Consider the following 16,403-nt stretch of genomic DNA (forward strand, 5'->3'; position numbering starts at 1 on the left):
TTACAAATCAAAACTACTACCTTTTATATTAACCTATATAGTTATTTTTAGCAGTGTTCTTTTTTTTTCTTCTGGTTTTGAGTTACTGTTTACTGTGCTTTCAGTTTTAGTTATTTTGTAAAGCAAATCTACTAGTGATGAATTTTCTCAGCTTTTGTTGTACAGGGAATCTTTTACTCTCTCTTTGATTATTTTGAAGGATAGTTTTACATGATATAGAATTCTTGTAGGATACAGAATTCTTAGTTGACAGCTTTTTTTTTTTTTTTTTCAGCAGATTAAATATAAATCTCATTGCCTTCTGTCCTCCATGGATTTTGATGAGAATTTAGCTGCTGGTCTTAATGAGGAGTTCCTAGTTAGACAAAACAAAGTCAAGCCCCCTGCATCAGTCCTGCAGGCAGCACCCACACAGACCAAAACAGACAGACACAATTTCTCGGAAACACGCCTCTTTAGCTCTATTTTTAGAACCAGGAACTCACAGTGGGAGCTCTAGCTTTCTTCTTCAAGACTGTTGCCAGGGAGTGCCTGGGTGGCTCAGTTGGCTCAGCTGAAGCCTCTGACTTCAGCTCAGGTCATGATCTGTCGGTTTGTGGGTTTGAGCCCCACCTCAGGCTCTGTGCTGACAGCTTGCTCAGAGCCTGGAGGCTGCTCCGGATTCTGTCTCCCTTTCTCTCTGCCCCTCCCCTGCTCAACTCTGTCTCTGTCTCTCTCAAAAATAAATAAACATTAAAAAAAAAATGTAAAAAAGACTGCTGCCAGAGTGGGGAGGGAGTTGGGCAAGGGTAAATTATGCTGTTTAAAGCCCACCACATTTTAGCCCTTTCCTATTTAAAAGTTTTCTTTGTAAACTTTTGACTGTTTTCAAGAGTTCTTTTTTTTTAAATACGAAATTTATTGTCAAATTGGTTTCCATACAACACCCAGTGCTCATCCCAACAGGTGCCCTCCTCAATGCCCATCACCCACTTTCCCCTCCCTCCCACCCGCCATCAACCCTCAGTTTATTCTCAGTTTTTAAGAGTCTCTTATGGTTTGTCTCCCTCCCTCTCTTTTTTTTTCCCTTCCCCTCCCCCATGGTCTTCTGTTAAGTTTCTCAGGATCCATATAAGAGTGAAAATATACGGTATCTGTCTTTCTCTGTATGACTTATTTCACTTAGCATAACACTCTCCAGTTCCATCCACGTTGCTACAAAAGGCCAGATTTCATTCTTTCTCATTGCCAAGTAGTATTCCATTATATATGTAAACCACAGTTTCTTTATCCATTCATCAGTTGATGGACATTTAGGCTCTTTTCATAATTTGGCTATTGTTGAGAGTGCTGCTATAAACATTGGGGTACAAGTGCCCCTATGCATCAGCACTCCTGTAAATTCCTAGCAGTATCCCTTGGGTAAATTCCTAGCAGTCATAAGATAGATCTATTTTTAATTTTTGAGGAACATCCACACTGTTTCCAGAGTGGCTGCACCAGTTTTCATTCCCACCAACAGTGCAAGAGGGTTCCTGTTTCTCCACATCCTCTCCAGCATCTATAGTCTCCTGATTTGTTCATTTTGGCCACTCTGACTGGCGTGAGGTGATATCTGAGTGTGGTTTTGATTTGTATTTCCCTGATGAGGAGTGACGTTGAGCATTTTTTCATGTGCCTGTTGGCCATCTGGATGTTTTCTTTAGAGAAGTGTCTATTCATGTCTTCTGCCCATTTCTTCACTGGATTATTTGTTTTTCGGGTATGGAGTTTGGTGAGCTCTTTATAGATTTTGGATACTAGCCCTTTGTCTGATATGTTATTTGCAAATATCTTTTCCCATTCTGTCGGTTGCCTTTTAGTTTTGTTGATTGTTTCCTTTGCAGTGCAGAAGCTTTTTATCTTCACGAGGTCCCAATAGTTCATTTTTGCTTTTCATTCCCTTGCCTTTGGAGATGTGTCAAGTAAGAAATTGCTGCAGCTGAGGTCAGAGAGGTTTTTTCCTGCTTTCTCCTCTAGGGTTTTGATGGTTTCCTGTCTCACATTCAGGTCCTTCATCCATTTTGAGTTTATTTTTGTGAATGGTGTAAGAAAGTGGTCTAGTTTCATTTGTGTGCATGTTGCTGTCCAGTTCTCCCAGCACCATTTGTTAAAGAGACTGTCTTTTTTCCATTGGATACTCTTTCCTGCTTTGTTAAACATTAGTTTGCCATACATTTGTGGGTCCAATTCTGGAGCCTCTACTCTATTCCATTGGTCTATGTGTCTGTTTTTGTGCCAGTACCATGCTGTCTTGATGATTACAGCTTTGTAGTAGAGGCTAAAGTCTGGGATTGTGATGCTTTGGTTTTCTTCAAAATTACTTTGGCTATTTGGGGCCTTTTGTGGTTCCATACAAATTTTAGGATTGCTTGTTCTAGCTTCAAGAAGAATGCTGGTGCAATTTTGATTGGGGTTGCATTGAATGTGTAGATAGCTTTGGGTGGTATTGACATTTTGACAACATTTATTCTTCCAATCCATGAACACAGAATGTTTTTCCCATTTCTTTGTATCTTCTTCAATTTCCTTCATAAGCTTTCTATAGTTTTCAGCATACAGATCTTGTACATCTTTGGTTAGGTATATTCCTAGGTATTTTATGCTTCTTGGTGCAATTGTGAATGGGATCAGTTTCTTTATTTGTCTTTCTGTTGCTTCATTATTAGTGTATAAGAATGCAACTGATTTCTGTACATTAATTTTGTATCCTGCGACTTTGCTGAATTCATGTATCAGTTCTAGCAGACTTTTGGTGGAATCTGTCGGGTTTTCCACATATAGTATCATGTCACCTGCAAAAAGTGAAAGCTTGACTTCATCTTTGCCAATTTTGATGCGTTTGATTTCCTTTTGTTGTCTGATTGCTGATGCTAGAACTTCCAACACTATGTTAAACAACAGCAGTGAGAGTGGACATCCCTGTCGTGTTCCTGATCTCAGCGGGAAAGCTCTCAGTTTTTCCCCATTGAGGATGGTATTAGCTGTGGGCTTTTCATAAATGGCTTTTATGATGTTTAAATGTGTTCCTTCTATCCTGAGTTTCTCGAGGGTTTTTATTAAGAAAGGATGCTGAATTTTGTCAAAAGCTTTTCTGCCTCGATTGACAGGATCATATGGTTCTTATCTTATTAATGTGATGTATCACGTTGATTGATTTACGAATGTGGAACCAGCCATGCAGCCCAGGAATGAATCCTACTTGATCATGGTGAATAATTTTATGTGCTGTTGAATTCAATTTGCTAGTATCTTGTTGAGAATTTTTGCATCCATATTCATCAGGGATATTGGCTTATAGTTCTCTTTTTTTTTCTGGGTCTCTGTCTGGTTTGGGAATCAAAGTAATGCTGGCTTCATAGAATGAGTCTGGAAGTTTTCCTTCCCTTTCTATTTTTTGGAACAGTTTGAGAAGGATAGGTGTTATCTCTGCTTTAAATGTCTGGTAGAATTCCCCAGGGAAGCCATCTGGTCCTGGACTCTTATTTGTTGGGAGATTTTTAATAACTGATTCATTTTCCTCACTGGTTATGGGTCTATTCAAATTTTCTATTTCTTCCCGTTTGAGTTTTGGAAGTTTGTGGGTGCTTACAATTTGTCAATTTCTTCCAGTTTGTCCAGTTTGTTGGCATATAATTTTTCATAGTATTCCCTGATAATTGCTTGTATTTCTGAGGGATTGGTTGTAATAATTCCATTTTCATTCATGATTTTATCTATTTGGGTCATCTCCCTTTTCTTTTTGAGAAGCCTGGCTAGAGGTTTATCAATTTTGTTTATTTTTTCAAAAAACCAACTCTTGGTTTCATTGATCTGCTCTACAGTTTTTTTAGATTCTATATTGTTTATTTCTGCTCTGATCTTTATTATTTCTCTTCTTATGCTGGGTTTGGAGTGTCTTTGCTGTTTTGCTTCTATTTCCTAACAGCACACTCTGTTAGATTTTGTATTTGGGATTTCTTTTTTTTTTTTTTTAATGTTTATTTTGAGAGAGAGTGCTTGCAAATGGGGGAGGGGCAGAGAGGGAGAGAGAATCCCAAGCAGGCTCAGCACTGCAATGCCCACTAGGGGTTAGGCTCCATCTCACTGATTGTGAGATCATGACCTGAGCTGAAACCCCAAGAGTTGGATGCTTAAGTGACTTAGCTGCCCAGGTGCCCCTGTCTTCAAGAGTTCTGATAAAGTTGATTCTGACAGAGTTTTCATATTTTTTTGTTGTTGTTTATATATTTTTTTCTAGTGGGGGACAAGCTGCAAAAGTTACCTTCTCTACCATTTTTGCTGATGTCACTACAGAATAGAGGTTTTTTTTTTTTTTAAACCTAGTTTCTGTATAGCTGTAGCAGGTTGCAGATCAAATATACTGAGAGACAATCTATTCAGAACAAAACATCTCTTCTCAGTAGCTGATCTGCATTTGATTTGACCCTGTGTACATACCTTGCTTCCTAAAAGTATAATGTATTATTTTCATGGTAAAAAAAAAAGTAATCCAATACTCTTTTTAAAGTATATAGAAATGAGTCAGTTTTCCATGACACCCTTTATTTTGACATGTTTTATGTCTTGTAAAAATCTATTCAGATCATAGATTCCAATTTTTAAAAATAAAGTGGTGATATATATTTTTATTTCTGGGGATATAATTATTTTTAAAATTCCCCTTTCCTAGTTTACCACTTGGGTTTGACTACCTTATGAAATATATTGTGAATTTTTATACTTTATGATACAAAATAGCTAAAGAGAAAAAATGAATGTAAAGTGACAATTTTCTTTTTTCTTTTCTTTTTTTTCTTTCTTTCTTTCTTTCTTATTTTTTTTTTTTTGGCAGGTTATTAACAAATTCAAACAGACTAACAACAACCAGAAATGCTGTATGGGCCCTCTCAAATTTATGTAGAGGGAAAAACCCTCCTCCAAACTTTAGTAAGGTATGAATAAAATATACAAATTAAGGAATCTATCTATATAAATGTTTAAATCTCCTTATAATAGATTTTTAGAGATCGAAGGAAACATTATGCCTTTTTTGGTAATTATTTTCTTTATTGACCAGACAATATTGAGATATACAGTGGAAAAGAAGTTTCCCTTCTGCTCTTACTTTACCTCATGATTGCCCCTCAGCAACCATTGTCACTTTGTCACTTGGTGTTTATGTACGTTAATGTTGACTTTAGAAATCCACTAGTCTAGTCCTTTTCATTTATAGGAAATTGAAGCCCCTAAAAAGGTAAAGGTAATTCATCCAGGTCTACTCTTAGTTGTAAAATCTGAAAAGTAATTAGTCCATGGTGGCTTCTGCTTTCCCAGTGTACTTTTTATCTGTTTAGAATATCTTTTTCCCCATCTCCTCATATTCTGCTAAAAGAGTAGATTATTATTAATAAATTCCCAGTCTAGTTCTATTGTCTTACCAATAAGATGCTGTTAAAAAAATAGAATGTAGGTAAATTTCTGGGCTATCATTATACTTCTTCTGAATTCAGTATTAATTAAAGAGGAACAAGAGCTCAAAATCTGGTGTGGATTTAGTGATAACATTTCTGGGGGCAAAAAATAATAAATTCCTTATTCAAAAATATGCATGAATTAGTATGCCTTCTCATTTATGCTTTAACCATTCCAGTTTTAAAAATGGATGATTTGGCCACATTTCATGTGAACTGCCAACACGACTTTAAAATCTCATTGGTACCATGATTCTGTTGATCTTTCTCCACACCCCATAGCATGTTATGGGTTCAATCATAGTTCATAAAATTCTTATACTACCATCTATGCTTATTCTATTCCATGTTTGTTGACAAGTGCATAATATGACTAAAGAGCTAGTTTAAAGCATTGTAAAGTATGCTAAAAGGAGGAACAAAATTATTATTTTAATCAGAAATTTGGTTTAAGAGATATATATCTTAGAAAAGTTTTGCATAAGTTGTACCACAGCTCCTCGAAGAAGCATATTATAAAACAATGTTGCAACAATGGCCTTATTCAGTATAAAAGGATTTTTTATAATTTTCACTTTAATAGTGAAAGAAGAAATGAGTATTTGGACCGTGTATAATACAAGGAAAAGAATATTATGTGGTACACAAGTACCCCTCAAACAGCCTTAGAAAAAAACCTATATAAAAAAGCTGATTATTTGGCATGATCATTATACAATTGGAAGGAAAGAAAATGTTCATATTTTATCTAAGGAGATAATAAGGGTCCATTCAACTGATGGTGGTGAATCTTTTACCAGCTATTTATATGTTTAGACTTGCATGTAGAATTTGCTTGCTAATTATATTTATGGTTTTAGCAATCATAGTAATCTATTTTACCTCTTAAAAATGCTACTTTAATTGAGATTTTACTCCGTGAACTTTGGTTTATGCATTGCTTTTCATTTTAAATTTCTTTCTTTAAAATACATTCCTTTTAAGCGTTTGGGGTTTTGTTGCCTTCCTCTGCTTTTAAAATAGTGTGCATCTGTATGTGTATATTTTTAAATAATAATTATGAGATAGTTGTAAATATATAATTAGTTTAAAATGCCATGTTTGATTTTTCCTTTTTCCCTATTAGTAACAGTATTGGATTATTTTTTTTAAATATATATTTATTTATTTTTGAGAGAGAGAAGGAAAGACAGTGCACAAATGGGATAGGGGCAGAGAGGGAGAGACAGAATCCCAAGTGGCTCAAACTCATGAACCATGAGATCATGACCTGAGCTTAAATCAAGAGTCAGCTGCTTAACCTACTGAGCCATCCAGGTGCCCCTTAAAATATATTTTATATGTATATATATGTGTATGTGCATATTTCCCATTTGATCTTATAATGTATTCAAAAAAACATGTATTCAGGAGTTGAGATTTAATAAAATTAGTAGTTTTAACTGTTTCAACAAGTTAATTCTTAAATGAAACTGGGTTTCTCTCCCCTTCTAAGTATGTGGAGGTAAAAAATTCAAAGATCAGTGGTACATTTTGGTACTACTGCCTTGATTTTTTTTTTTTTTTAACGTTTTTATTTATTTTTGAGACAGAGAGAGACAGAGCATGAACGGGGGAGGAGCAGAGAGAGAGGGAGACACAGAATGGGAAGCAGGCTCCAGGCTCTGAGCCATCAGCCCAGATCCTGATGCGGGGCTCGAACTCACGGACCGCGAGATTGCGAGATCGTGACCTGAGCTGAAGTCGGACGCTCAACCGACTGAGCCACCCAGGCGCCCCACTACTGCCTTGATTTATACTGAAGTACTGATAGTTTTACCCACCATTGCTTTTGTAGCTTTAGTACAAATGTCAACAAAGTGAAAAAGACCCATTATGTGTTAGAATAATTATGAAAATGGTTTTGGCATTAAAGAGCCCCCTGAAAGTTTCAGGAATCCTCCAGGGGTCCATGGACCACACTTTGAGAACCATTGGCCTACAACTTAATGCTTAGTATCTGCTTAATATGTACCTAATTCCCTTTTCTTCCTTAACTGCTTGCTTATAAATCACCTTTTCCATGAGCTCTACTCTGATTGCTGTGTATAATAATGTAATCTGTCACTGCCTCCAGCCACTGACTTCCACATTTTAATCTAATTTTTTTCCTCAGCATCCTTTAACATAGTATGTGTTTTTAAAATTTTTTACATATATTAATTTAAAAAAATCTTCCATTAAAATATAAACTCCTTAGAGTTAGGAATCTTTGTCTCTTCTTGTTTACTTATATATCCCAAGCTTATAGTGTAATTCACGTTAAAAGGGCTTAAGACTTTTGTTGCGTACATTTTCTGTGATTTTTCCTGTATTGTTGACTTTTTTTGAAATTTTTATTTTTACAATCATATTTTATATTTTCAAGATTTTTTTTTTTGTTTTCTGCTCATTTTTATATAGACTTCTTCTATAAGCTTCTTTTATGGACCTAGCAAATTGTGTATCTGTGAGGATTTACAGTTTTTTTGAGCTTTTCTTTTTTCTGGTGTCTCTGTTTTTTTGTATATTTTTGTTTTGTTTATGGTTTGTTTGTCTTAGTTAGTCTCATTTTTACTGGGGGATCTCCTCATTTAACTGGTGGTCTTGGGTACTCTGGACATACTTAGGAAGCAGGCAGTAAAAGCTAAATGGAAAATGGGTAGATAGGTGGGTGTTTAGACTCATCATTTCATGGACTTCATTACAGAGTAATTGGACAGCAAAACCATGTTTTCTCTGAGGAACTCCAAATTTCAGTATGCTTTCTGAGATCATACTGTCTCCAGAGACGATTTTCCAGTCTCCTGCTGGAAAGTAAATAGATTGGGTTGAGGTGTGGTATATAGATAATACTACTGGAGATGTGAGAATTGGGTATTGGAAGAGGGCTAGAGGATTTCTTCAGTTAGTATGTAAACTTTTACTCTGGAATTTCTGATCCTGTGCTTTATTTCAACCTTGTCTATGCCTGATACCCCAAAGTTCAGTTTCTGTAGTTCACTTTTTGTTTGTTCAGCTTCTCCTTAAAATAAACCTCTAGTCTTTGGTAGCATTGAGAATATTAGACACCTACCTATATGGTAGGGACCCAGAGTCTAACCTGTTTCCCATTTAGATTTTTAAGCTCTTTCTGTTTTAACACTGTTCCTCTTCTGTGTTTTCTGTGATACCTGGTACCTCTGATTCTAGAGATCTTTGGGATGATAGTTGGATGATAAATTAGCTTTCTTCTTCTTTTTTTTTTTAAGCTTCCTTCTTATTGGTAGCTACCTCTCCAGGCATTGAGGTGCCACCTTTCCCTCCTCATTTATAATCGTGTCCCCTATATATTACGGGCAGGATTACAGATGTCCACTGCACTCCTCAGAGATAGAATTTGTATTTCTCTTTCTTCTTTTCCTTGTTCTGAGAAGACAGTGAATCAGAAATAATTTTATTTTGCGTCCTTTAAAAATATGTAGTACTTCACTGTTTTTTAAGTCAGTACAAAGATATGGATTAGCTATGCTGAATTTTTTAACTCAAAAATTTATATTTGCTTTAAAAATAATTTACACATTTCTCTGTTCAAGGAAGAGAAGGTGGTTGGCAAGGGTGAAGGCATGATTGTTCAGGAAGGATCCAGTTGTGCAGATTTGTTTTACTAACTTACAAACACATCTATTTTGTAAAGAAACTATTTCTTGTTCCAGGGCCCTAGGGTCATCCTTACAGGAGACGGCCCAGCAGAGAACATTGATAAGTATTTTTAGAAGGTTATAGTTTATGTCCTGGCAGTCTTTAAAATTAAGGTAAAGAGAAAATTCATCTAAAATACTAGAGCATGAGGGGCATCTGGGTGGCTCAGTTGGTTAAGCGTTTGACTTCGGCTTAGGTCATGATCTCACGGTCCATGAGTTCGAGCTCCGTGTCTTGGGCTCTGTGCTGACAACTGGAGCCTGGAGCCTGCTTCGGATTTTGTGTCTCCATCTCTCTCTGTCTTTCCCCTGCTCGCTCTCTCTGTCTCTCTCTCTCTCAAAAAATAAGTAAATATTTGGGGCGCCTGGGTGGCGCAGTCGGTTAAGCGTCCGACTTCAGCCAGGTCACGATCTCGCGGTCCGTGAGTTCGAGCCCCGCATCAGGCTCTGGGCTGATGGCTCGGAGCCTGGAGCCTGTTTCCGATTCTGTGTCTCCCTCTCTCTCTGCCCCTCCCCCGTTCATGCTCTGTCTCGCTCTGTCCCAAAAATAAATAAAAAACGTTGAAAAAAAAAAATAAGTAAACATTTAAAAAAATTTTTTTTGAATAAAAATAAAATACTAAGCATGAAAAAGCTATCATTACTCTTTTTTGTAGCATATCTAAATTTAGCATACAGCCCTTTTCTGAGATAGAAGGGATACTTTAGGTTGCTGATAAAACAAAACAAAACAAAACAAAAAAAACTTCAAGGACGCCTGGGTGGCTCAGTTGGTTAACTGTCTGACTCTTGATTTCAGCTTGGGTCATGATCTCACGGTTCATGAGTTTGAGCCCTGTGTCGGGGCTCCGCCGTGACAGCCTGGAGCCTGCTTAGGATTCTGTCTCCCTCTCTCTGCCCACCCCTGTGTGTGTGTTTATGTGTGTGTGTACATGCATGCTCTCTCTTTCTCCCTCAAAAATAAACAAACATTAAAAAAAAAAACTTTAAGGAATATAGAATCAATACTGATCATGGCAGTAAAAAGAGCCAACCAACATCTCAGTCTCGGTGCTTACTATATGCCAGCACTATTCTGAGATGCTATGTGCATTCTTATAATTTAACAGGACTGTGTTATTCCTGTTTTATAAATGAAGAAAATGGGTTTCAGAGATGTTAGGTAATTTGCCCATGGTCACACAGCTAATGAATCTAGGTCTGTCTGACCTAAGAAAGGAAAGATCATAAATTTATCTAATTCAGCCTTTGTTTCACAGAATTGGAAACTGAGTCTCAGAGATGAAGTGATGTGCTCATTACACAGCGAATTAGTTGTAATATTAATGCTAGAGGGCTTAAGTCTCTGGTGTGTGTGTGTGTGTGTGTGTGTGTGTGTGTGTGTGTGTGTGTTTAATTGAAGATTCAGGGTTTCATTACATTAAGAAGTAGAGTTTAGTAGTGACTTCCATTTAAAAACCTTTCAGATTTCTTTTTGTATTTTCTACACCTTTAATCCTCAACTGTTATTAGGTTTATTTCCAATAATGTACATATGATGAGTAGGTTGAGATTCATTTATGTTGTATCATATTCCATGATTATTATATTAGACACTTTTAACATTTTTACTTCCCTCTGTTTTGATATGCCTTTTTTAGGTGTGTATGTGTATGATTTAAACATAGAGCATCTCAAATATGTATTTCATTACCCTAAAAAGCTTTAAATTACCACATATCTTATTTAAGATTAATTGGAAATAATTATATGTTCATATATCTGATCATAATTTTAAAATAATAGAATGTGTTAATTTCGCTGGTACTTTTGTATTATTAAATTTTTGTTTTAAAATGAGTTTCTGCATTTGCCTAAGGAAACTTGGTCTTAGAGAAAATTGTTAAATATTGGCTCTTTTCTTTTCTTCCAGGTTTCACCTTGCTTAAATGTCTTGTCACGATTATTGTTTAGCAGTGACCCAGATGTATTAGCAGATGTGTGCTGGGCCCTTTCTTATCTCTCTGATGGACCCAATGATAAAATTCAAGCAGTCATTGATTCTGGAGTCTGTCGAAGATTGGTGGAACTTTTGATGTAACTATAATTTATGATAAATAATTGTATGATTGTGTATTAAGTCTAGCAGTTAGAGTAATGGCCTTGTAAATATCTCAAGAGTCACCATCTTCAGGAAGGATTAAAAAGCCATCAACCCCACTTTTCAGAACAGCTATAATGCTGAAAAGCTATAATGCTTAAATTTGCATCTCATATCCTCTAGTTGGAACTAATCATTTCATTAATATATTTCATTAATTTTAATCTCTTAATGAGTGGGAGGGATTTAATTCAGCAGGTATATATGGAATTCCTATTGCCTCTAGTGTTGTACAAGATATTGTTAATGAAGTATAGAACACAGTACTTGTTCTTACAGAACCTGTAATCTAGTTAATTGTTCATTACAATAACTAACTTATGTAAAAGTCCATGTAATGAAAACATTTAGTATTTCACTTGTGTTAGTATTTCTCTTGCTGGGCTGTTATTGCTACCTTCTTTAAAAAGAATATATTTTCTATAAAAGAAGTTAAAAACTTGTAAGACAACTTGTTTTAAAAAGATAGTTTCTTGGAGTGGCTGGGTGGCTCAATTGGTTGAGCATCTGACTCTTGATTTCAGCTCCGATCATTATCCCAGGGTCGTGGGATCAAGCCCTTTGTTGGGCACTGTGCTGAGTTTGGAGCCTGCTTAGGATTCTTTCTCTCTCTACCTCTGCCCCTCCCCTGCTTCCTCTCTTGCTCTAAAAAAAAAATATATATATATACCATATATATATATATATATGGTATATATATATATATATATATGTTATATATATATATAATTTTCAAGATGGTTTCTGTATCCTTTTTTTAAAAAAAAGATTTACTATATTCCTTCCTTTTGTCAAAAAAACAAACAAGGCAGACAGTACAAAGAAGAGAGGTCTGATAAGGGGTTGTGGCTCCAGTCTGAGGACAACATCTAATGGGGGTATCAGGGCTCAAGCTTGAGGGTGGCACCCATTAGACCAGAAGAGCAGGCAGGCTGGAACAAGGTTTGGAGCCAACAAATGATGGATAACAGCCTAGCCAGATCAGAAGATTGGTCATGTGTGGGGAGATTATGATAAAAAAAAAAAGCCAGTTTCTTATTCTAAGAGAATGGAAATACAAATATGGAAGGGAGGAAAGCCAGAGTAATCTTGTGGTATTAGATTAGAACTGGAGATTTGAATGTGAACTCATGGCTTTTAACATAAAGAGATGTAGAAATAAATGTGTGTGTGTGTGTGTGTGTGTGTGTGTGTGTGTGTGTGTGTGTGTGTGTTTATCCTCTTAAAGAGCCTGGGAGTAGAGATACATCTATATTAAAAAGCTGAACACACAAAATCTTGGTTTTTACTACTCTTCATTAACAAGAACCAAACTAACGTATTGAATAAAATAGGAGTCCATGAGTCCATACTAAAATAAGTAGGTAGATCAATAGATAAAGTAGAAAAGACATACAGTTGAAATAATGGTATTAGAAAATCATCATTGGCAACAATATGAATAATAATTCAAACAATACACATCAAGAAATGGTGAAAGTAGTGGTAAAAGTGGGATAAGGAATGGGATTTTACATAGTATAAAAGTATATCCTCTCCAAAATATTAATTATAAAGGGAAAAACAGTAATGTTAAAGAGGAGAAATCTGACAAACATCATCCTAATTGACTGGAGTTCTGCACCACTATTGTAGAAAAAACAGGTGTCAGATGCTATACTATGTAATGAAAAGACTATAGCATTTGTGATGTCCCAGCTAAAAGTAGGTGATCTGTGTCTTAATCATGAGGATACATTGGAGGAAAAACAGATAACTGGCTTATGATCATCAAAAATGTCAAGATCATAAAGAAAAAAATAGGAACTTTTTTGTATTGAAAGAGACTAGAGACATGACAGCTGGGTGTAATACATAATCCTGGATTAGATTCTTTATTACAAAGGTGTTACTGGGGTAACTAGTGGAACTTGAATGGGATTTCTGGGTAAAGAGTATACAGGTATTTTTGTACTATTTTTGCATTTTTTGGGTAAATTTTAACTCTCATATATCATGTAAGTTGGTATTTTTATTATTTTTAGGCACAATGATTATAAAGTTGTTTCACCTGCATTAAGAGCAGTTGGTAATATTGTGACTGGTGATGATATTCAAACACAGGTGAGTTCAGACTTTAATATAAATTGTTAACATAATGGATTTTAAGAAATTTACCTAGTTTCATACTACTTGGTTACATATTAATCAAGACTTTAGCATTGCCACAACTATATAGACATCTACAATGTAATGGTAATAAGCATATTCTTGGTAATAAGTGATTAACCTCAAATACCTCTGTGTGAAAGCACTATCCTAGATATATATTGATGTAAAGAAGTATAAGATAGAAGGTAGGCTCTTGAGGGATTTATGATAAAATTGAGGAGAAAATACATATTAAAACAAAGTAAATTGCCCAAGTTTAGTATATGTTTGACGAGAGCTGATTGGTCAGTAAATGCGATAAAAAATTTTAAGAAGAGATCACTGTGCTGAGAAATCTTTGTAGATTCCATAACGGAGTTGTAATTAAACTGTATTTTAAAGATGGAGAAGAATTTAAGTAAACCAGAAGAGATTTATATGACCATAGGTACAGAAGTAGATGTATGAGTTGTGTTTAAGAGACAATAAGGTTGACTGGAAGAGGAACTATCAGGGAGAGAGTGATTGATTATAAACAGGTTAGAAGGGGATTGGTTAGAAATGGGAGGGCCTTTTTTAGTAGATTGAAGATCTAGATTATGAGAATGGAAGGAAACATTTCCCGGATTAGTAACTACATGTGTCTGTGTCTGTGTCTGTCTTTTGGAGAATGGTGACATACCAAAAAAAAGGTGTGATGTCAAGATTACATCTGGGGCAGTCTTTTTTGAAGATAGGAACTTAAACTCTGTAACACATTCAGTTCTCCTTTGCCACCATTAAATAAATTTTATTCTAATTTACATATTGTCTTTCAGTTTTAATTTATTCAAGTCCTATTTAGGTACTTACACATTAGTTATTAAATAGGTAATTCTTAGTAATTGATAGTTTCTAATTTGAAATAGCTCTTTAAATGAGAATGCCCTTTTAAACATACACTCTTCAGCAGAATTTTCATATACTGCTTCATGCATTTTTCACCAAGTAAATTTAATACAAATCATTGTGGGTATTTTGAAAATAGGAACATAATTATGCCATGGAATTAATGTAAAGAGACAAAGCAGAACATACTATTTTATAAAAGAAAAGTGGAATAAACATTTTAATGAAAAAAAATTACCTTATTGTAGACCTGGAGGTTTTTTACATTTATAGAATCAGGTACTTTCGACCTGTTTGATTTTTTTTTTCCCATCATCTCATTTGGTAAAACTAGGGGTCGGATACTGGCCAGTCACTAAATCTCTCTTCAAATTGTTGTATCAGTTGAACTCTTGAGTGTATTCCTAAACTTGAAGGGCACACCTCTGAATGTACTGCTAATTCGCATTTTGGTGGTTTGACAAGGGCACTTTCTGCACCTGCATTAGACCAGATTTGGCAAAGAGGGAGAGTAGAAGATAGCAAAAACCTAAGTTTTACTTTGAAAGGAATCCCTTTTTTCCCAATTTAGTTTTTCAGAGTGCTTTTTTATATTTCTAAATTAAATCATTAGTATATTTTTGTGTGGATTTTTTTCATTTGTTTTGTTTTTTTGTTATTGTTTTGTCATAAAACTTTGTTTCCATTTCTGATTTTTGTTTTAGGTAATTTTGAATTGCTCTGCATTACCGTGTCTCTTACACTTGTTGAGTAGCCCAAAGGAATCAATCAGAAAAGAAGCCTGCTGGACTGTTTCTAATATCACTGCTGGAAATAGAGCTCAGATTCAGGTAAATACCTTTCAGATCTAAGAAAACAGCAAGATTTCATAAGTCAGTGTGGACAAAAGTCAGCATTTTACCAGTGATTTTTTTTTTTTTTTAGTGAGTTACTTAAAAAGATCTTCAAAAGTATTTTATTTTTTTTTCAACGTTTTTTTTTGTTTTTTTTTTTTTAATTTATTTTTGGGACAGAGAGAGACAGAGCATGAACGGGGGAGGGGCAGAGAGAGAGGGAGACACAGAATCGGAAACAGGCTCCAGGCTCCGAGCCATCAGCCCAGAGCCTGACGTGGGGCTCGAACTCACGGACCGCGAGATCGTGACCTGGCTGAAGTCGGACGCTTAACCGACTGTGCCACCCAGGCGCCCCTCAAAAGTATTTTAAAGAACATAGACTTTTCTCCTCTAAAATAATAACATTAATTTGTAGGAGTCTAGTGAGGAATTGTGTGTGTGTGTGTGTGTGTGTGTGTGTGTGCGTGTGTGTATAAAATTGCCCACAGTGCTGGACACATATGGCTACTCTTTAAAAAGGATGGATTTATACTAGTTTTAAATAGGTAGTGATCGGGGCGCCTGGGTGGCTCAGTCAGTTGAGCGTCCGACTTCAGCTCAGGTCATGATCTCGCGGTCCGCGAGTTCGAGCCCCGCGTCGGGCTCTGGGCTGATGGCTCAGAGCCTGGAGCTTGCTTCCGATTCTGTGTCTCCCTCTCTCTCTGCCCCTCCCCCGTTCATGCTGTGTCTCTCTCTGTCTCAAAAATAAATAAACGTTAAAAAAAAAATTTAAAAAAATAAAAAAATAAAAAAATAAATAGGTAGTGATCTTCCTTTCTAAGCTTTTAAGTAGTGATTTATTAGGATCTTACCAAGCTTCTTGAGTCAAAAATTATCCATTTTGATAAATTATCCACCTTGTACTTCATCATATTTAAAATTAATATTCTGTTAATATATTCTCCAATCATGAAAGTTTGTTGAAAGATTAGAAAGATTATCAGAGGTATTTCCAAAAAGCCTGACATTTTAAAACCAATGAGTCTCTCCACTTACTAATGTGTTTAAAACAGTATTTGCATTGATTATGCTGTATCATTTTTCCTCCTCAGGCTGTTATAGATGCAAATATTTTTCCTGTTTTGATTGAGATTCTTCAGAAAGCAGAGTTTCGCACCAGAAAAGAAGCAGCTTGGGCTATAACTAATGCAACATCAGGAGGCACTCCAGAACAAGTAAGGTATGATAAAAATTTTTTTGA

The 16,403-nt window shown here is 35.6% G+C and overlaps 1 protein-coding gene across 2 annotated transcripts in view; it reads left to right on the plus strand.

The window, feature by feature from the left end:
- The window catches only part of KPNA5 (karyopherin subunit alpha 5), a 43,854-nt gene that overhangs the window by 17,748 nt on the left and 9,703 nt on the right, over positions 1-16,403 (plus strand). For both annotated transcript variants that reach the window (XM_058735067.1, XM_058735068.1), the window contains exons 8-12: positions 4,853-4,952; positions 11,082-11,245; positions 13,334-13,412; positions 15,032-15,157; positions 16,255-16,382. In XM_058735067.1, coding sequence (XP_058591050.1) covers positions 4,853-4,952; positions 11,082-11,245; positions 13,334-13,412; positions 15,032-15,157; positions 16,255-16,382 — 597 coding nt within the window. The remainder of the gene's footprint in view (positions 1-4,852; positions 4,953-11,081; positions 11,246-13,333; positions 13,413-15,031; positions 15,158-16,254; positions 16,383-16,403) is intronic.

The sequence above is a fragment of the Neofelis nebulosa genome, chromosome 6 (assembly GCF_028018385.1).
Source record: "Neofelis nebulosa isolate mNeoNeb1 chromosome 6, mNeoNeb1.pri, whole genome shotgun sequence".
In the NCBI taxonomy this organism is placed as follows: domain Eukaryota; kingdom Metazoa; phylum Chordata; class Mammalia; order Carnivora; family Felidae; genus Neofelis; species Neofelis nebulosa.